The following is a 21,068-nucleotide window of genomic DNA, read 5'->3' as shown; positions in this document are numbered from 1 at the left end:
CCCATTGGCCCCGGCCCAGTCCGGTGCCCGCCCCCGGGGCCTGATCGCCGACTCCCATTGGTTGTGCCGGCCGCCGCTCGCCCTTATGTGTCAATTTGAGGGCCCGAAGCGGAGGGTGGCGGCCGAGCGCGCTAGGAGTCCGCGAGAGTCGGGGAAGTGGAGCCGCAGGGCGCGCGGGGCAGGCGGCGAGCGGAGCCGGCCGGAGCGGGCCGGGCAGCGGCCGCCGCCGTCCCGGAGCGCGCGCGCGGGGTGGGCGGGAGGATGGAGCTGAATTCCCTGCTGATCCTGCTGGAGGCGGCCGAGTACCTGGAGCGCAGGGACCGAGGTAGCGCCTGCGCCCCTTTGTGCGCCGGGCCGCGGGCGGGCGGGCGGCGGCGGGGCCGGGACCCGGGCGGGGGCCAGCTGACCGCGCCGTCTGTCCGCAGAGGCCGAGCACGGGTACGCCTCGGTGCTGCCCTTCGATGGCGACTTTGCCAGGAAGAAAACAAAGGCCGCTGGCCTGGTGCGCAAGGCCCCGAACAACAGGTACTACCCCCCGCGCGGCGCCCCCAGGCCCGGGGCTTACGCCCCGGGAGCGCCCTCCCCCGGCCCGACCCCAGCCTGTAGCCCGGCCGCCGCCGCTGCACGCCCCGGCGGCCAGCCTGGAGGAGGAGGCATGCCCGGGCCGCGACAGCCCCTCCCGGCCGGCCCCGCCCGCGCCGTCGCCATCTTCCCGCGGGCCGCGCCTCCTCGGACTCTCGCGTAAACAGTGCCACGCGTACAGCGCCCGCCGCCCAGGGTCTCCTCCCGCAGTCGCTCCCCGCCCCCAAGTTGTTCTGTACTTTTCCTGGCAGGAAAAAAAGTTGTCAGGGGCGCTGGCGGATCCCCGGTGGGTTTAGGGAAACTGAGGTTTGGTGCAGGGCAGCGTGGGGCTGCTGGCCGCGACCTCTGCCCCCGCGGGCGGGTGGGCTGCACTGTCTCCAAGGACCAAGCCCCGCCACTGGACTGAGTCCTCCCACCCCAGGGACCTGCACAAAGAAGAAGCGTGGAAGCCCTGCCCTGGGCCTTCAGCCCTCGCACGGTGCCCACCGCTCCTTCCCAAACTCCTGACACAAGTGAAACTCCAGCGACCAGTGCGGGGGGCGGGGGGGAGGGGGTGTCCCCTTCTTTGGGTCAGAAGGCCCTTTTTAAGGGGGCCGGAAGAGGTTGTGGGGCCACGTGCAGCAGCCTCTCCCAGTGCCAGAGACCCCCTCCTCTTGCTCTGGCCTTGTACCCTGGCTGTAGGAGCCTGAACGTGGGGGTGCATATCCCTGGGTGGCAGTGAGGACCTTCCGGTAGGGTTTCTGTGGGATTACACTCTCCTGGCCGCTGTGGGGACCACAGCACACCTGGCACTGCCCAGGGGCCCACTTTGGCCCTGGACCATGTCACCAGGCTGGGAGCTGCCTTTCCAGGGGGCTTTGGGGCCCCTTGGCAGAGGGCGCGGCTCATTCCTGTGGCGTGCTCATTCTTGGGAAACAGAAAGGCTGGCTCAGGGACCCATCTCCTGTGACGTCCTGGCACCCTGGGCCTGGCAAGCAATTGATTGAGGCTCCATCTGCTCTGGCTGGACGTGCCTCTAAGTCCCAGCCCCTGGTCGCCTGTTGGGGACCGTTTGGTGGGGGACACCACTGCCTTAGGTGTCCGTGAGCGAGCCAGGCCCCTGCTGTTGGTTCTCACTGTGCCAAGCACCCTGCCACCCATGGAAAACTTGGGCCTGTGACCTTTTACTCCCATGGCATAGGGTACCCAGGGCCCACAGCTACCATCATAGCTAAGATTCTCATGCAAGTGCTAATTAATGTTCATCCAACCCCACGAAGGAGGTGGTATTTTTATCTCTATTTTAGGACCAAGGAAACTGAGGCATTGACAGATTGAACTACTTGCCTGGCCACCCTCTCACCTCTGGGTGGGATCCTGCCCTTGTACATTCTGCTGGGATGGAGGCCCCAGGGCCCTGGGAGGGTCTCCCAGACCGGGGGGCACCTCCCCCTGCTTCTCTGGATAGAGCCCAGCTCCCCATGCTTCAGGCATATCCCGAGGCTCACAGGAGGCCCCACGTGGCTGTCCTGGCCCAGCGAGGCCTCAGCCAGCCCAGGGGCCAGGGCAGGGCAGGGCCCAGAGGACCCAGAGCTCTGGCTTGCCGGCCAGCTCCGCACCGCCAAGGCTTCTGTGTCCCCAGAAGGAGGGGGAAAGGGGTGGGCACAGCAGGGAGTAGGATGAGGTGTGGGTAGTGGGACAGAAGGGCAGCATGTGCTGGGGAGCCAGCAGCCACCACGTGGGTGCCAGGGCTACAGCAAGGGCCTTGGGGCAGGGGTGCAGCAGGAGGGGGTTGGAGCCAGCCTGCCAGGGATGAGGTCCTGGAAGAGAGCTCCCACCTCAAGAGGTGGAGTGAGCAAGCGGTGATGCTGGAAACGTAGCCCTGGCCAGGGAGCGCCTCTCCTCCCCAGGCCTCCATGCTCCTGGGACCCATGCGACACACTCCCCCGCAAGGCTCCTCGAGTGTCTAGACCAGGGAGGAGCATCAGGAGGGCCCTGGGCCCCTCTGTAACCCCTGCGAGGGGCACTCTGGCCCGCTGCTCTGCACTGAAGGGCACTCGCCGACCCACACGTCCCCTGCAAGCGAGCTGACCTACAGATCACAGCACGGGCGGTGGTTCAGGCCAGCGAGGATCCTGACGGCTGTGCCCCCCCACCCCCAGCCCTGGCAGAGGTTCTGAGGCTCCTTGCCCAGCCCGTGTGACCAGCAAGCCCTCGAGGCCCTGGAGGTTCTCCTGAGGCTGCACAGGGAGGCCCAGGAGCCGGCTGCCCTGGTGGGAGGAATGGAGGCCCAAGCTCCCTCAGTTGTGGGGCGACCACCAGCCATGTCAGGTGGAGAGGCAGGCAGGGTGGGCAGGTCCAGGGCTGGGGGGGTGGCAGACGGCTCATGCCGAGTTCCTGTGGCAGCAGAGAGTGAGGACAGGCAGGCCGAGGGCACAGAGGCTCCAGGAAGGAGTGAGGGGTGGAGGGCGTGGGGTTGGTCTGGGCTCCACCATGGCCTGGGCCCTCTGCTCACGTGGGAGGCAGCCTGGGCAGCCCAGGACCCTGCCTGGACTGGGAGGGTGACCGGGAGCTCGGGGCCTGGCCGCACCGCCTCCCTGTCCTGCCGGGTGCGTGCCGTGGTCCTGCTCGCCGTCGTGCTCAGACCCTGGGCTCCTGTCGAGGGGCCGGGAGGGCAGGGTGTGGGCAGCAGACGGGACTGCCGGCCCCAGAGAGGCCAGTCCTGCCAGACCACGGCCCCGTCTCCCCACTGGCCCGGGAAGGCACTGTGTCTCAGAGGCCCTCTTGTGGGCTGAGCTCTCGTGGGCTGGGACCACCCCATCCCCAAGGTCCCCATTGGCATGGAGGGCTATGAGCTGAACAGCGTGGGGATGGTGCCCTGGCTGCTGATACCGGGACAGGACACCAGCGTCCTTCAGTCCTGCCCTTCTGTGCCAGCCTAGGTGGCTGCCAGGACACTACTGGCCTCGGGGAGTGGGGAGCTCAGAAGGCGGGAGCTTAGTGCCCGGGAGGCCTCGGGAGCACAGGGTGGAGGTTCAGCCCAGGACTGGCTGCGGCTGCTCCTCAGGCCTGGCCCACCCCTTCTGAAAGGGACCTGCGCCCTCCTGCCTGCATGGCTGCACCTCCGTCTCTCATCTTTGCCACTGGGTGCAAGGTCCCCCAGCTTTTGGTCAGCAGCCGCTCACCTCCCCAGCCCTCCCTGTCCTGGGCCATCCTGCCTGTGGGCCCGGACCCTCCCCACAACTGTGGGTTCCTGGAGCCCGAGTCAGACCCAGAGTCAGCATGTGCTCGGGTGGCGGGGCAGTGCAGTGAGCTCTGTCTTTCTGTCTCTCTGAACAGGTCTTCGCACAATGAACTAGAAAAGCACAGGTGAGTCATCCTCTCCCACCCCAGCTCCTCTCCTCCGCCCTGTGAGCCGCCCAGTACCTCCCACCCTCCCTTCTGCGGAGGGGTGCTGCACCCTCTCCCACTCCCCGCCTTTGTGTCCTGGGTATGGCTCACCACGCCGCTGGGCTATGCCCTTGTCTCGGGAAGGGCCAGTCTTGATGGAAGAGGCTGGGCTCTGTTCTCGGGCACTGCCACGCCGGAAGGCTGCCGTGAGGATCCAGGCCCTGCTCTTGGGAACTCAGTCTAGGTCCGGACTGGCGGGCAGGGCCCCTTGCACTGGGTGTCGGGGCTGGCTCCCTGGAAGAGGAGCTCCACCTGTTTGGGGGTGTCTGAGCCATTTGGGGAGCAGCTCCTTAGCCCTTAGGATGCTGCCTCCCGCCAGGAAGGTGCGGCCCTCTTGGTTGGGGGCCCCTGCGCCCTGGAACCGCCTTCCAGGAGTTCCCTGTAGAGCCTTGTCCTTGGCAGTGGGATGAGCCACCAGTCCCAGGCCATGGGGGCCTGTTGGGAAGCTCCGGGCCAGGACAGGATCAGGGGGAGAGGGCCTCGTGCCCACCCACTGACTGCAGAGCCGGGTCTACTCTGGCCCCCTCTGAGGAGCGAGGGCCTCGCAGTGAAGCACAAGTGGCAGCACGGGTGCCGGAGGAGGCTCTGCCCTCTGGCCCTGGGGCAGCGCCAAGGCCCTATGCTTCCTCACGGCCCTCCTCGCCCCTGCTGGCCCCGACCTGGCTGCTCGGGCGCAGGCCTCTCTCTTCAGGGGAACGCGGCACAGTCAAGCCCCGCGCAGTGCATGGGTGTCCTCACAGCGGTGTCCGCAGGGCCGCGGGGGCTGTGGGTGTGTCCCGAGGCCCAGAGGCAGGTGCCCTGATGCCAGCAGCAGGGACGACTCCCGGCGGGGTGCGGGTGGGAGCCAGCTCCCGACTGTGCTCCCACCTGCACGGGGCCCGGTTCTCTGCTCTCTTGGGTCAGAGTGGGGTGAGGAGGCGGGGGCTGCGTGGGAGAGGACCCGTCCCAGCTGCTCTGGAGCTTGGCCAGGTCTCCGTGTCCCCACCCCCAACGTCTCGCCCCCGGCAGCACCAGCTTCACTCCCCTGGGATCTGGGCCTTGGCTGGGCGGGCGCTGAGCAGGGACGGGACGCCGTGTTCTCCGGGACGCCGTGTCCTCCGGAGGAGCCGCACTTCCTGGCCTGCTCCCGTGCGTCTAGGGGCTCCGGAGAGACCATGGTGGCGGGGCAGGTGCAGGGGCCCCGGAGCTCGGGCAGGCTCCCCGGGGTGGCAGCTGGGAGGCAGCCCCTCCGTGCACACTGCGGGCGTTGACACTGGGGAGGTGGCAAGAGTTGGCTTTGGACGCTGGCCTTGGACCCAGCCTTCTCCTCCCAGAGCTTGCCCTTAGGCTGAGGCCCACAGGGCCTTTGAGACACAGAGGTGGGGTGGGCGGGCAGCCCAGGTCTCCATGAACCCCCCCATCCCGCGCCGGGGCCTCTGTGCCCGGCTGGCTGATGTAAGCAGGTGTGGTCAGCCCTGTTGGGGACCTCGGTCACGGCTGTACCTGTGGCTGCCTGATGCTGATGCCGGAAGCTCTTGGCTGCTGGCCGCAGGAAGGGCCGTGCGCCGTCCAAGGAGGGAAGGAAGCACCTGGCCTGGTGACCCTGCCGGCCCTGGACGTCGCCCTCCCTGGAGGCCCGCCGCCTCGGGCCTGCGGGGCTCCCCCTTGCTGGGGCTCTGAGCCTGCACCTCCCCCACCCCCCGGCCCCGTCTTAGGGACACCAGCTCCGGTGGTCTGCTCAGGCCGGTGCTTGGCTCCTGACCGGGGGGCTGGGGTCGCAAAGGCCATGTGTTCCTTGGCTGGAGGACCCCCCCAGGCCATGCTCCAGGCTTTAGCTTTTGTGGGGCCCTCAGCAGCCCTGACGTGGCAGGACCCATCCCAGCGGCCAGCCCGGGACTGTCAGTGGAGCCCCCGCCTGCCCCTCCCCAGCGTGGAGATGGTGCCTCGGGTCCAGGTGGATCGTCCCCAGGCCCTGAAACCTCCCAGCACCCGGGGTTCGGGTAGGGGTTGCCTCGCTCCCTCCCACCCAGCGAGGAACGGTGGGTGGGTGTCCTTGTGGCCCCTTCCTCGGAGCCAGGCCTGGGAAGGTTTAGAAACTGCTGGGACCCCACCTTCAGGTGCTGGGGGACCTGGCACGGGAGCTCTGACGTGAGAAGCGGGGTCCAGGGCTGGGCTGTGGCCGCCGCTGGAGGCAGGAGCTGGCATAGGTGCGTCTGCTCTGGATCCACACAGGGCTCCTTCAGGAAGTGGCAGGTTTTCAGAGCCCCCAGGAATGCTGGGCACAGCTATGGGGGTGCCCGGGCACCAAGGGCCTGGTGCGAGAGCTGTACAGCCGCAGGTCCTTGCCCCCCTCCCCGCCCCCGGCCCCAGGGAGGTGTGGGAACAGCCACTCCCCGCGGGATGAGAAGGGGGGGCCCTCCCGGGGCCACACCGCCAGCCCTTGGCGGAGCGGGTTCCCAGCCCTCCAGTCCTGGCTGGCCGCTCTCCTGGGGCTGGCTGGGCACGAGTCCAGTGTCGCACAGGGCACAGCCGTAGTCAGCCGGCCTCCGTCTCTTGAGAAGCTTCTGCCTTGTGATTTCTAAAGCAGTCTGGTCATGGGCCCCCCACCCGACCCCGTGCCCCGCTGCAGAGAGAGCCCAGGCCGCATCCTCCTCCTCAGGACAGACCCTTGTTCCCTACCTGCTCCTTCCTAACTTGGCCTTTCCCCCGGCACCAGGCAAGCGCTGTCCCCCCGTGTCCGTCCTGGTCCCACACGGGACGCGGTGCTGCAGGGTGCTGGGCGATGGCCTCCCGTCAGCGCGGACGTGCTGCAGCCCGCACGTCTTGGGTCTGGTGCCGGCGGGTGGATTGGCGGGCCCTAAGTCCTAGACATAGAGGTGCCGTCCCACCAAGGAAGCCACACTGGCCCGCCGACCACTCGTCCCGCCTGGTCCTTTCAGCCCCACTTAGCATCTCCTCCAGTGTCTGTTTCTCGACGGCGTGAGGCGGGGTTGGTTTATGTGAGGTTCGCTGTGCTCTGCGAGCTGGCTCTTTGTGTCCTTTGCCTGTTTTCATGTTAAGATGTTCCTCTTTTTATTTTTGATGTGTCTGAGCTCAAAATGTCATGGATACTAACCGTGTGTCTTTTATGTGTATTGCAAGTATTTTCCGCTGTTATTTGTCTTTTACTGTGTTTTTTCTTTCTTGTACAAATGTGTCTTTTCCTGATTGTAAAAGTAACGTTTTTTAGCATAGAAAACCTGGAAAATACAAAAAAAAAAAAAAAGCACAAAGCTAAAGAAATAAACGTTGCCAACCACATCACCTGGAGACGCGTGCTTCCTGCTCTTCACCGTGTCCTGTCGAGGCTCTCGTGTGTGTCTGCTGCTTTATTTTTTGAAACTATCTTGGGTCTCAGGTCACCTGGGTGGATCTGGACGCTGATGTTTTCGTCGATGTTTGTGATGTGAAAACGTGGAATGCGCCAAGACGACGCGGTGGTTGTCTCCGGGCAGTGGCCCTGGGGGATGTGTTTCATTTATTTATTTTTCTTTTGATTTGCATTTTAAAATTTTCCACAAAGATCGCAGAGTGGACATGTACTCCAGTGAGAGGTTGTAGGAACTGCCATTTGCTCTAGAAAAAATGGATCCCCCACTTGTGAACTTGGTGCAGGTGGGGGGGGTCTCTGCTGAGCGAGCAGTGCTTGGGCACAAAACGCTGTTTGCGTGTGCAGCTCTGAGCATCCAGCCCCACAGAACAGCCCCTAGGAAGTGAGGAGGCTGAGGTTCTCGGATTCTGGGGGTCTACACGGCAGTGGGCCCCCTCCCACAGTCCTGTGTGCACGCAGTTTCTCTCTGAAGACCCTCCAGCCTCAAGGTGGAGCCTGGGGTCTGCTCTTGACACTGGTCCCCAGTGCCCAGGCTTCAGGCCTCTGCACTGCGTGGCCTGGTGCCCAAACACAGCCTCAACCTCATGTTCTAGAAGTTTTTTCTTAGGTCTAGCTCGGCTTCCTCTGGAGACCTCTAGGCCCCGGGGGCCACGGGCTGGGATGCTGGGTGGGGAAGTGGCCCATCAGCGGGAGGCTGCTGTGTGGACGTGGGTGGCAGACATGGGGCCAGGTCACAGCCCTCCCTCCCTCCTGTCGTCAGCTGTTACCGCTGCTCTGCGGACGGCCTCCTGCCCCCCGATAGCTGCCCCCTCCCTCCCTGCTTCGGGGGCCTCCCCTGTCCAAAGGACGTGGCCATCCCTGCCCACTGTCCTCCCAGACACTAAGGGCAGCTGGACTTGCCGGGGCTTTGGCACACAGGGGAGAGAAGGTGGGGCCACCAGGGTTGGCACCTGCTGGGGGAGGGTGCGCACTCTGATGGGACAGTGGGTGTCCTGCCCTGTGCCCTCGTGGTTCCTCTCCTGAGAGCTTCTCCTAAGCAGGGCATCTTGCTTTGGAAACTGCTGGGAGCCTGCAGGGGCTCCGGGAGGTCACGTGGACGTGGCAGAGGCCCCAGGCCATCTCATCAGTGTGCTTTGGGGTGAGCACCCCGTGATCTCTGCCAGCCTGCCGTTCTCGGACGAGATGAGCTGGCGAGAAGGGCAGGTCCAGGTTGCAGCTCTTCGCCTTAGGCCCCCATGCGAGCAAATGCTCTGGAGTCTTCTGGTTCCAGTTTCCTGGGAAAACCACATTCATCTGCCTGGACACAGGGACAAAATCTAGCATCAAGCAGTTTCCAAAGGGATCCCAAACTCGGGGGGGGGGGCGCTCACTCTTGGTCCTCCCTGACCTAGGTGGACTCGTGTTTCTGTGCTGACAAGAGTGTGCGGAGAGCAGCCTGCCCTCGGCAAGGGGGTGCTGGATCTTGAGGGTGGGGGGCCTGGCCAGCGCCCTGCACAAACCCCTCCAAGTTATCCCCTTCCCTGCCTCCTGGACTCCGCTGCGGAGGGCGGGACGGCAGGGAGCGCTGGGGCTCGTGGAGCCTGGTGGTAGCGCTCTTTGGCTCTGGGCTGGCTGGCCACGTGGGCCCAGCCACAGCCCTCCTCTTCTGCAGGGGCTTCCGGAGGGCCGGTCCAGGGGGCTGGAGGGGCTGCCAGCCAGGCTGGGAGGGGAGCTGTGGAGAGGGACCCAGTGGGTCCAGGCAGGAGTCCAGCTGGTTGCCTCCTGCCCTCCCCCAGCCTCTGGGCTGCTGTGTGGCACTGCCACCACCCCAGAGGTGCCACCCCACATGACTGTTCTGTTTCTGGCTTTTTCAGACGAGCCAAACTCAGGCTGTACCTGGAGCAGCTCAAGCAGCTGGTGCCCCTGGGCCCCGACAGCACCCGCCACACCACGCTGAGCCTCCTGAAGCGTGCCAAGATGCACATCAAGGTGAGCAGGGCCGCGTCCCACCTCCGCCCCGAAAGCTGCCCTGGCTGACCCCATTCCGTCCCTGAGCCTGCCAGGGGCGTGACCGGAGGGCCTGAGGGTGGGGTAGGGAGCTGCCCAGCAGGTGCCCCTTGGCAGTGGGGGCTTTCGGACAGTTGGGGGGCACAGCAGTAGGAGCTGCTGAGTGTTGAGGTCGTGGCAGGGGTGGGTTGGTTTTGTGGGGTGGGGGTGGGAGGTGGTGGGCTACAGCTCGCCCCTGGCATCCTGGGCTGCGGAGCAGCAGCGGCTGGGAGGAGAGCTGGGAGGGGCTTCTTTCCATGTTGGAGCCCCGGTGAGGGGAGTTCCTGTCTCCAGGGGCTTGGCAGTGGCGTGTAGGCTGAGTGAGACGTTGCCTGCGGCTGGTCCCCTAAGGTCTTAAGACTGAGACCTGCTGGTTTGGGGACATTTGGGCCAGCCAGAGTGGCTCTCAGTCCCCTTGCAGGGCCCCCTGAGCCTGTGTACGTGTGGGCTCCCCGAGGCAGGGTGGCCGGAGCTGGGGTGGGGGGCCAAAGAGGCAGCGCCTCCGTGCCTGAGGGCGGGGCGCAGCTCTGCACAGGCTGGGCGCCAGCTTGTGCATGGAAGAGGCCCTGTGGCCAGGGCTGTCCCGAGGCTTTGGGCCCACACGTGACTGGGTTTGGCCGGGCTGGCGGCTGTGGGCCGCCTGGAGCTGCTCGGCAGACCCACGGCACGAGGTCTAACCTCCTGTGGGGGTGTGAGCGCCGGGCGCCTCAGGCCTGTGGGCCCCCCCAAGGCTGGGTGGGGGATGGGAACGTGCCCTGGACCCCATGCCCTGGTGCCCTTCCGTGTGGGAGGGGTGCCCTGCCCCGGGCTCACCGCTCCCCTGCCCCCAGAAACTGGAGGAGCAGGACCGCCGGGCCCTCAGCATCAAGGAGCAGCTGCAGCGGGAGCACCGCTTCCTGAAGCGGCGCCTGGAGCAGCTGTCGGTGCAGAGCCTGGAGCGCGTGCGCACGGACAGCACGGGCTCCGCCGTGTCCACCGACGACTCAGAGCAAGGTGGGGACGAGGGGGCAGCCCTCGGTGGGAAGCTGGGCGGGGCGGGGGTGGGGAGCTGGCCTGGGGGAGGGTGGGCCGCAGATGCCCGTCTCCTGGGGTGTCCGGAGCGCCTGCGTGCACTGGAGAGGGCTGGGCCGAGGGAGGTGAGGCCCAGAGGCCGGCGCCCTGCCCACGTGAGGGCCAGAGCTGGGCTCGGCCGGGCACATGCTTCCGGAGCCCCGGCTGGCACCCTCACGGTGGCCCCCCCACCCCGGTCTCTTCCCCCCAGAAGTGGATGTAGAGGGCATGGAGTTTGGCCCCGGGGAGCTGGACAGTGTTGGCAGCAGCAGTGACGTGGAGGACCACTACAGCCTGCAGAGCGGCGGCTGCAGCGACGGCGGCTACGCGCCCCCCTGCAGGCGGCCCGGCCGCCCTGGCCTCTTGTAGGCCCTGCCCTCTGCTCTGCGGCCCGCCTGCCCGCCCGGCCAAGCGTGTCAACCCTCAGTCCTTGAAAGTCTCTCCACGGGCCCACTGCTGTGCCATTCTGGAAGCTCCAGCTGCCGCCTGGGCTGCCCGCCTCCGCCCGCCTTGCCGGCCAGGGCCCGCCGCGCCGCCCGCTCCTCCCGCCCGGGCAGGGACCCCCACAGGGCGGCGGGGCCCAGCTCCCGCGCCCCGGAGCCCAGCATAGCCGCCCACAGCCTGTTTTCAGATTCCTAATCATTCCAGAAGTATTAAATGTCATTGCTGCAAACCTCGGCGGGCGCCGTGTGGGGGCTTACTGACCACCACGGGCACTCGGAGCCCAGCCCCGGATCCCAGGAGAGAGGAGTGGACCGAGGAAGGAAGGAAGGCGTGGCTCTCCGTCCGTCTGTCCATCTATCTGTTGGTCCACATGGGCTCCTGAGGCGCGGACAGAGGGACCCATGAAGGGCGGGACTCGGGTGAGCATCCTGGGGCAGGTGGGTGGATGGGGCCTGGGCACCTGCCGGTGTCAGGAGCTGGGGCTGGGCTTCTGGGGGCTGCCAGGCTACCCCAGTCCAAGCTGGGCGGCTTCTGCTCTGTTGTTAGACCCCGCAGGTGTACACACGCAGCGCCTAGACACACGCCTGCCCGCACACACATGCACACGTGCAGACACATGTGGCCCCTGGACCGGGAGGGCACGTGTCCCGGGGCCTTCAGGGGTCAGGTGGGCAGATGCTGGCCCCTGGACTGTGCCCGGCACCCCTTCCCAGTCTGCACAGGGAAGGGGGCTTCTGGGCCAGCAGGAGCGGAGGAGTGCTGGGGAGCCAGGAGCTGAAACCACTGGGTCCTCAGAGGGCTCGCTCATCTCCTTTTAAAAAACAAAACAAAAAGTTGCTGCACTGCCCAGCAGCCCAGCACAGGGCTCCGGGGAGAGAAGCTTTTTCCCCCAAAAAAGGAAAAAAAAAAAAAAAAGCAACAGGAGAGAAATGTTTTTTAAAAAGAGCGACTCCGGCCTGATGTTGGCGTGAGCTGCCTGTTTCCTGTACGAGATTTTTTCTACTCTATTTTCCTAGCGTCCTTGTTTGCTGAGGGGTGGGAGTGACCCAGCGTCTCAGGGACTCGTCCGTCTGTCACTGTCGTCTAAGTGTGCCTTGTGTCCCGTGTCTGGCCCCACCCTGACCGTCACCACCAGCATCTCCCGCGTGGCTCACGGGATGCCCTCCACCCGCCCCGGCCCATCAGGTGTCTTCTGGGCCTCCTCCCCAGGGGGCAGCCCCTCAGTGGCCAGGCCAGGTCAGGGGCTCTGCAGCAGCAGGGCTGCTTTCTGTCCCCTGGTGGGGGGGCTGGGACCTCCACCTCCCCCAACCCCACGGCAACCTGGCCTCCGTGTTGGGGGCCTGCTAACCAGAGAAATAGGTTCTTACCTGTACCCAGCTTGAACCTTGAACCCTCTCTTCTCCAGAACTTGAGCAAGGGCTCCAGATTTCAGACTTTGGCAGCTGCTAGAGACAACCGTTCACCCTGGGTGGTCAGGCCTGGGCACTAGGAGGCGTCTCCTAACCTTCTGTTCCCGAAGTCCTCGTCTCCGGGGGCCACACAGCAATATTCAGGTGGTGGGCTGCGGGGCCGACCGACAGCAGTGTCTGACCCCCTGTCTGGTGCACTGTAACCAGCTCCCAGATCGTGGGGGATGGTTTGGGTTCATCTTCAGGCAGGCCGATGGACGGACACCCCAGGCGGGTGGCCCATGGCGGCGGAAAGGGGTCCTTGGAAGTAGCTCTGGCACAGAACCTGCCCTGCGGGGGCCTGGGGGTGGTGGTGAAGAGCAGGCTCAGGGGGACAGTGCGCAGAGTCGGGGGCATCATCCCGAAGCTTTGCTGGTGGTTGCAAGGCAGACCTTTCCAGCTCCAGTGGGGTCCAGCTTGCCCCGAAGGGCCTTCTCCCGCCGGGCCCAGCCCGCCTTGCGAGGACCCCAGTGCCCTCTGAGCAGGGCAGGAACACCCGCCTTTAAGAGCCTGCTGCTGTAGGAGATAACGCCTCAGGCCCTGGGGTGGTCTGGCTTCTGACTCTTTAAAAGCCGCAGCCCCCCCCAACCACCCCCATCCCCTGCACCTGGGGAGGTGCTGCTCCCACCTCTGGTGGGCAGAATTCTACCCAGGGACAGCTGTGGCCCTCAGCTGGCCCTCCTGGCAGCTCAGCCCGTGGCTTCTCAGGCCTCACTGGCCACTCAGGCGTGCTGGGTCCCAGATGTGGACGCCAGTGAGGGTCGGGTGCTAGGGCCACTCACGTACCCACCCCTCCCACTGGCCAGGTGCACAGCGCAGCCCCTGCCAGTGGCCACGGGGACCCAGAGGGTTGTTTAGTGTGTACCTGAGTGTTGTCAGTCTGTAGAAAGCACACGGGGCCAGAACAGGGCCAGCGGGGGGCCTGTGCCCTCCCTGTGTGCTCGCCCATGCCCTGTGGACCACCCTGGCACTCAGGGGCTGGGATCCTTGAACTCCAGGCTCAGGTTTGGGTCCACACCCTTGCTGTGAGACGCCCCCCACACCCCCCCCACCTCAGTGCAGGCCCAGCTGGCCGGGGAGGCCGCCCTGGCTCTGCCCGTGCAGGTCAGGTCTCAGGAGCATGGCGCCCAAGCCTGGGTTCCTGGGTGGCCTGTTCCCTCCTGTCTGCCCGGAGGACCCCTTCTGCTGGGAGGGGCTGCCCGCCCCCTCCCCCACCCCCGTCTCTCTGGGCCACCTTCCCCCTGCCGTGCACGCGGGACTCTGACCTTCAGCCATGTCTAGGGCACGAGGGCAGGCTCTGTGCCAGAGTTTGTGGGGGCACCCAGGGGGCCTGGTGCTGGCCAGGTGGGCATGTTACAAGATCCTGGCTGGAGACATGGGCCACGCACCTGCCTGTTCACTGGGAGGGACTGTGCTGTACCATTCTGTCTTTGTAACATAAATACAGATTTTTATACCTCACCTCTCTGGCTTCCAGTTCTTTCCATTACTGAGTTTGGCTCCCCTCCCCTCTGCCTCCATAAGGAGCCTGAGCGCCCTGGAGGCCTTGGCAGCCCTCCCTGCCCTCCCCATAACCTTTGCTTTCTGGGAGTCCCAACTGACCACAGGCCTCCCCCTCCTACCAGCTGGGCCCCAAGACTGCCCTGTCACAGCTGCCTCTCTGGACAGTCACACCTGCAGATAAAGGCGGGGGTCGAGGTGGAAGCTGCCCCTGCTCTCTGGTCTGTTTTTACACGCGGGAGCTCTTGCTGCTGGCTCAGACTTCGCCCCTGGCTCTGGGGCTGGGGCACTGCCCCACAAGACAGCTAGGCCCTTGGGGTGCCCTGTGCCACCAGGTGTCTATGCTGGGTGCCTGTGCTTTTGAGCTCAGCAGCTGCTGGCTCTCAGGGCTGCACTGTGAGAAACCCTCCTTGGACCTGTCCTCTATGTCCCCAGAATGTCCAGTTGTCCAGGGAGGGGCTGTGAAGCGGTGTGGCCCCGGCAGAGGGCAGCCTGAGGGGGAAGTCCCACCCTGAGCAGCAGAGAGCTGGGGACCCGGACAGGGCTTTCCTGGGAGCCTGGGTGCGGCGCTGGGCGGGGTCCCAGGGCTTGGAAGTGGCCCAGTTAACCCTTCCAGGGGTTTGGGGGCATCTGTGGGAGGCGACCTGTAGCCCTCCCCCCGCCCAGGGGGAGTCCCAGCTCCTCCGCCCTCTCCCTCCCTCCAGCGTCTACCTGTGTGAGTCCCTTGGGGCACACCTAGAAAAGGGAGCCCTACCAGGAATGCAGCTGGGCCTTGAGCCACCCCACGTGGCATGAATGTGAACAGGGGCATTCGAACTGCAACTGGTGCTATGACTTTAAATCACCTCAACTTAGTCCTGAGCCTGTGGGCTCTGCGTCCGCGTCGGTGCGCGCCAGCGCTTTAGGTAACCAGCACCTGGTGGCCTCACAGACAGGTAACTGTCTCAGGGAAGGAACTTGCCTTGCCCAGCTCACCTGTTGGAGCGTGCTGGCCCTGGGTCCCTAGCCCTCTGGGAAGCCCCTCCCACCAAATGCCATCTCTGTCTTTTGGGCCTGGGTTACAGCAGGCGCCGCCCCCAAATGGGAGGCCCGCCCAAGTCTCGTCCTCCCCTCCCTGGGCAGCTGGAGTGGCCTCGGGCGGTCCTGCTGCGCCCTCACCTGCAGGCTTCTCCTGGGGGTTCAGGTGCCTTCAGCCCCCTGTGCTCCCCAGCCCCTCACCCGCAGCTCACTTGCCACTCCTCCGGGGGATGGGTCTTCTGGTCGCACCTCTGCCCAGATCACTGCCACCCAGGTCAGGTGCTGGTCTAAGCTGGCCATTCAGGAGCGCCCTTTCCAGGCTGGTTCCCTTCCTGCCTTCCTAGCCCTCACCAGGCCTGGCCTTCGCTGCACACTAACCCCCACAGGGGTCGTTCCGGAACGGAAATGGGCTTTGCAGAGGCTCTCAACCCCTCCCTCCTCATGGCTTTCCACCTGCTCAGCCTGTCCTGAGGCTCTTTGTGAGACCCCAACCGCCGCCCAGACCCCTCCACTGCCGCCTTCTCCTGATGGGTCCCGGAGTGGGTCCTGCAGTCAGCTCCCGACCCAACCCGCTCTGGAGCTTGAGGGCTGCCTTCAACTTTGGCAGAGCAAAGTCCCTCTCCCGCCCCCTCCAGCCCCCACAGTGCAAAAGCTGCTCTTCTGAAGGGCGGGCTTGAGAGGGGAGTAGGAGAAAGAGCCACATCTTGCTCAGCTGGACGTGCACGGTCAGCAGATGCACTCTCTCCAGCCATCAAGTCCAAGTCTTCTGCCCCCAAGGCCGCCCCCAAGGTGCCCTGAGCTGGCTCCTCCTGTCCCCAGTGCATTTGACGCTCCTGCCTCAGTCTCTCTCCAGGTTTGCCAACTTTTGTTACGGCAGGATCTTCCGACTCTGAGAGTGTCACTCCCCCACTGGAAGAATGGACCCCATCACCACCACTGAACCGTCCCCCCGAAGACGAATGTTCAGCCTCAGCCTGCAGCTTGTCATATCTGAAAAGAGGCTGTCCAAAACCTAAATTACCTTTGAGTATTAATAGGAGGAAAAGAGGTCCACAGGAGGGAAGTAGACGACAAAAAACACTTGATGCTCACAGTCTGTGTTTCAGTTTATTTAGTCCAGCCGAGTCTCGTGGGCTTTCTCGGGGAAGATTCGTTCCTGGGTCCCCCTTATCTTTTGACTCCCTAAGTTCCCCGCTAAAGCCCCAAATGATTTTGATGGGAGGAAGGAAAGCTTAGAAATAAATGTAGGAGTTCCTACTGTGGCTCAGTGGTAATGAACCCGACTAGTATCCATGAGGATGTGGGTTCGATCCCCGGCCTGGATCAGTGGGTTAAGGATCCCGAGTTGCTGCGGCTGTGGTGTAGACCCGCAGCTGTAGCTCTGATTCGACCCTCCGCTTGGGAACTTCTGTACGCTGCAAATCTGGCCCTAAAAAGAAAAAAAAAAGTAAATGTAACATACCAGCTTTCTTAAATTCGAAATGCAACCTCAAGTACAGAAACGCCTCAATACGTCAGGTTTTTGAGGAAAACCTCCTGAGCCCACATAGTTATCATTTGTCATTTGTACCCTGGGGCTAATACGGGTGTGATTTTTACTTTAGATTTTTACGGCTTTTTTTGGCCCCACAAACATTTTTCAAGCAATTGCTAACTACAGTTAGCAATTCAAAACCATAAGGGGAATTTGCTGCAGGTCCAGAAAGGAGTCGCTCGGAAAGGGGGGCTCCCAACTCGGCCTGGTGCTGCGCTCTCACCATCGGTTTCCCGGGGATCTGTCTATACAGCAGCCCTGTTCTTTCTGGCATCTTTACTCCGTCTCTTCCGAGTTGCTCCTCACAGTCTATAAATATCCTCAAGTTCCTCCCATCTTAAAACAAAAAAGCCCTCCCCACAGCTCTGCCTTCCCACCCCCTCATCTCCTGTTGTCCTGCTGCTCTCTCGCTCTCTCTCCCTCAATCTTTGCCTCCTCAGCAGAATTTCTTGAAGGCGCTGCCTACACAGCATCCACTTCCTCTCCATAAGCCGGCTCAGCTCCTCTGCTGGCGGCACGTCCCCCTCCCCCGCCCCCATCAGTGGTGCCCAGGCTGGGCAAGGGAGTCTTCCCCGCCCAGGGGCTGCAACCTACCCTCCCAGCTTGCCAATAGGACCATCTCCTCCCGCGTCCAGGCCCCTGGGGTCAGCCCAGGCACTGCTCTCTGAATTTTTCCTGTTGTGATGTTTGTTTTTCCAATCGTTTTAGGCTTTAGTGTCTTGTTGAAGAGGCTTAGAAAAGTTAAACAAATGAAGAATAGGAAGTATGTTCAAGATTAATGCATGACATCTGCCCCATAACTTTATCCTTTCCTTAAAAATAGTAAGGAGTTCCCTTGTGGCTCAGTGGGTTAGTAACCTGACTAGTATCCATGAGGATGGTGTTCAACCCCTGGCCTCGCTTAGTCAGTTAAGGATCCCACCTTGCGGTGAGCTGAAGCAGATCAGGCATTGCTGTGGCTGTGATGTAGGCTGGCAGCGGCAGCTCCCATTCAACCTCTAGCCTAGGAACTTCCATATGCCGCAGGTGCGGCCCTAAAGCCCTAAAAAACCAAAACAAAACACTAAGAAGAGTCATCCAGAGAGACTTCTGCCCTTCCAACATCACACCAGACCATGCCGTTATCTAATTAGCTACCTTAGGGTCATTTGATGCTGGGCGTGTGGGCACACAGACTGCAGAGAGGGCTAGGTCCCCAACCTTGCACATTTAGATGTTAATTTGTAGAAGACTGGTAAGTCAAAATGATTTTGGCCTGGTACAGATGCAAATGAATTCTGTCCAATACAAACGATAACCTCAAACGTCTGATTTCATTGGTCTGTAGGGTGGGCCGTCAACCAGATTTACCTCAAACTTGGCAATCTTATTTAAGAAGCACTGCTACTTTCACCGACTGCAACATCTTCTGCTTGGAGAAAGTGATCCATCGTAAACAGAACGGCTCTGTTTATATGAGTTATAACTTCAACTTTTAAAAGTTAGATTTTGAAAATGAGATTGTCAGGTGAGAGTTCGGGAACTGAGTACTCTTGCAAGGCAGCATTCATCTTTCAAGACTGTAAAGCGAGTGGGTCTGCTCCGCGAGCTTGTCCACGCCTACTCCGGAGGGGAGGGCGGCCCAGGGGCCTGGGAGGACCGGAAGCAACGGCCACCCAGCCTGGGCTGCCCGGTCACGCGGCGGGCGGGGGGCAGGGCGTGCGCGCTCCTGACCCAGCGAGGGGCACCCTGAAAGCCCTCCACAGAGAGCGAGGACCCAGAGTGGGCTGCATGCAGGCGCACAGCCCCGCGAGACCAGACCTCTCCGCGGGGCTACCCCCAGACCCCTCCTCAACCCGACGCGCGTCCTGGTCCCGCCCCTGCGGCGGGAAGCCAATCAGCTCGCTTCCTGCTGGCCGGCGACAGGCCGGGGCCCGCCCCCTCAGGCCCCGCCTCTTCCGCCATTGCGCCTGCGCAGACCGCCTCCGGCGGCCCAGCCTCGCCTTCCGGCGCGCGCGCGCGGGAGCCGCGCTCCCGTGAGGCAGTGCGAGGCGCGGGGAGACTGGCAGCTGAAGCGAGCAGAGCCTCCTGAGGCGAGCGGCCCGGGCCTCGCGGTGCTCGCGAGCGGGCGGTGGGGCTGTGGGAGCAGCGCCGGTCAGTGGTCTGCCTCTTCTGGGAGCCCCTGGGGACGTTTTTCAGGCTCGCGAGTATGTGCCCGCGCGGTGTAGTCGCGGTCCTCAGGGCGAGCGGCCGGGTCCGGGGCGGAGTGAGGGGCGGAGGGCGCGGCGGGAGACTGGGGGCTCCGGGGCTGGCTGGGGGCGCCGGCGGGGGGGGCGGGGCTCTAGCGGGCGGGGGACGCCGGGGGCGGGGGGGCGCGGCCTGGGGTCCGGCCTGGCCCCGAGGCGCTGCTGGGACGCCCCAGCCGGCCCGTCTCCCGCTGGGGTTCGTGCAGTTTGTCTTCGAGGCCGACTCTGAGGTTTGAGGACGGTTGTTTTCTCGACACGCGTGCAGGTCATCGCTGAACCACACAGGGTCACAGAGGGCCGCAGAGGAGTTAGTGGGTCCCTCGTCTGTACCTCATGTACCTCATGGCCCCGTCACTGCAGTTCGACTCCGGGACTTTCCCTTGTTGAAAGTAGCAGATGCCTGGAATACCGTTGTTTGATGACTGCTCGGTCCTTTGGTGCTTCTCAAGCCGGAGTGGTTCTTAAACCTGATTTTCTATGCACTAGGTCGACTGTGTCTGGACTTGGGTTCTGTCTCGAAGGTGGATGCTGATTGAGTCATTCAGGTAAATATTTAGCTGACTCTCAAAAATCCTATGTTTATTTATATTTTCTCAAGAAGGACAGAGAAAAGAGGCTCCTTTGCTACATGATGGCTTGGACATGTTTAGATTCGTTGATTTTAAATTAAAAACTGAACCCTTACACTATAAAATATAGCGGGGTTTTTTTGTTTGTTTTTTAGGGCCACTCCAGCGGCATGAAGAAGGACGTTCCCAGGCTAAGGGTGGAATCAGAGCTGCAGCTGCCGGCCTAGGCCACAGCCACACCAGGTCCAAGCCGTGCCTGCGACCTACACCACAGCTCACAATGCTGGATCCTTAACCCGTTGAGTGAGGCCAGGGGGCGAACCCATATCTTCATGGCTACTAGTTGGGCTCTTAACCTGCTGAGCCCAAATGGGAAGTTTAATGTATTTTAAACCATGTTATCTTTGGAAAAAAATTATGGTTAATTAAGTTTTCCTTACTGTTGTAGTGTTCTAAGTAATATTCTCATTGTTTCTCTTTATCAGGTTTTTCTGCTACAACTATCTGTGGGATAGATGGTTCCCAAATACCTTGTGATATTTATCTGTATCATTCTTTTAAAGATATAGTTGCCGTATTTGGGTCTAATACTTGTTTTTTTTTTCCCTCTAGGAGAAATTATTATAGATTCTAAAAATACTTTTCTCCCTTCCCTGTGGACTTAACATTAGTTTTGTATGTATTTGGATTTATTTTATGAATATCAATACCATAAAGCCTTATCACTTATAAAAGAAATTGGGTAGTTAAACCATGAGTTGTGGAAAAGAGTTTGTGGAAACATTAAAAAAAATAGATTACCCCAAAGCTGATATTCTTAATGGGGAAGATTTTGACTGGTTGTTTGAGACTGCTGAAAATGAATCATTTTTGAAGTGGTTTTGTGGGAATGTGAGTGAACAGAATGTGTTGTCTGAAGAGGAACTGGAAGCTTTTAACGTTCTTCAAAAATCAGGCAAGCCCATCCTAGAAGGAGCAGCATTGGATGAAGTTCTTAAAACCTGTAAAGCTTCTGATTTGAAGACACCTACCCTGAATGACAAAGAGCTGGAGAAATTAGAGAATGAGGTTCAAACTCTGCAGAAATTAAAGAGCCTGAAAATTCAGCGACGTAACAAATGCCAGGTGATGGCTTCAGTAACTAGCCACAAATCCCTGAGGTTAAATGCTAAAGAAGAAGAAGCCAATAAAAAGCTGAAGCAGAGTCAAGGAATTCTAAATGCTATGAATACTAAGATCAGTAATGAACTTCACGCTCTTACTGATGGAGTTGCAAAATTAATGATGTTCTTCAGACATTCTAATTTGGGTCAAGGGACAAATCCACTGGTGTTTTTATCTCATTTTTCTTTGGAAAAATATTTAAGCCAAGAAGAGCAAAGCACAGCAGCATTAACCTTATATACCAAGAAACAGTTTTTTCAGGGTATCCATGAAGTGGTTGAAAGTTCAAATGAAGAAAATTTTCAACTTTTAGATATACAGGCACCATCTATTTGTGATAATCAAGAAGTTCTTGAGGAGAGACGGTTGGAGATGGCTAGGCTGCAGCTAGCATACATTTGTGCTCAACATCAGTTAATTCACTTGAAAGCAAGTAACGTGAGCATGAAGTCAAGTATAAAATGGGCAGAGGAAAATCTTCATAACCTCACTAGCAAGGTAAACATGAGCAGTGATACTGGGTTTATATTGAAATTGTATAAACATATAATAGTAATGGAGTAATATTGGTAGTAAAGTACTTTAGGGAGGGGGATAAAATAAATGACTACATTTTCTTATTTTTTTGTTCAGTGTTTAGTTGTGATGTATCATTGTTTCATACAGCTAGATCTTCATATTAGTGGAGAGTAGAATGGTAATTATGGTTCCAACCACATTATCTGGCTAATT

General features: G+C 61.3%; 2 protein-coding genes across 8 annotated transcripts in view; both read left to right on the top strand.

The window, feature by feature from the left end:
* The first annotated feature begins 118 nt into the window (after positions 1–118).
* MXD4 (MAX dimerization protein 4) lies at positions 119–13,788 on the top strand. The gene is made up of 6 exons (XM_047798359.1): positions 119–325; positions 426–525; positions 3,901–3,930; positions 9,214–9,328; positions 10,216–10,378; positions 10,647–13,788. The coding sequence occupies exons 1-6, from the start codon at positions 262–264 to the stop codon at positions 10,802–10,804; spliced, it is 630 nt and encodes a 209-aa protein (XP_047654315.1). The 5' UTR covers positions 119–261; the 3' UTR covers positions 10,805–13,788.
* A 4,573-nt stretch (positions 13,789–18,361) lies between these two features.
* Positions 18,362–21,068, top strand: part of HAUS3 (HAUS augmin like complex subunit 3) — a 129,290-nt gene continuing 126,583 nt past the window's right edge. Inside the window, exons 1-3 of one of the 7 annotated variants that reach the window (XR_007137445.1) lie at positions 18,362–18,564; positions 19,090–19,148; positions 19,328–19,363. Coding sequence is in view for 5 of the 7 variants with exons in the window: in XM_047798446.1 (XP_047654402.1) it covers positions 19,926–20,834 (909 nt within the window). In the remaining 2 variants the exon portion in view is untranslated. Of the gene's footprint in view, positions 18,565–18,728; positions 19,149–19,327; positions 19,364–19,784; positions 20,835–21,068 lie in introns of those variants that run through there. The other 6 variants (XM_047798446.1, XM_047798445.1, XM_047798442.1 and 3 more) reach the window with 6 other exon arrangements.

This window comes from Phacochoerus africanus, chromosome 10 (genome assembly GCF_016906955.1).
Source record: "Phacochoerus africanus isolate WHEZ1 chromosome 10, ROS_Pafr_v1, whole genome shotgun sequence".
NCBI lineage: Eukaryota > Metazoa > Chordata > Mammalia > Artiodactyla > Suidae > Phacochoerus > Phacochoerus africanus.
The sequence above is the reverse complement of the archived record's forward strand: the minus strand, read 5'-3'. Positions and strand labels throughout refer to the sequence as shown.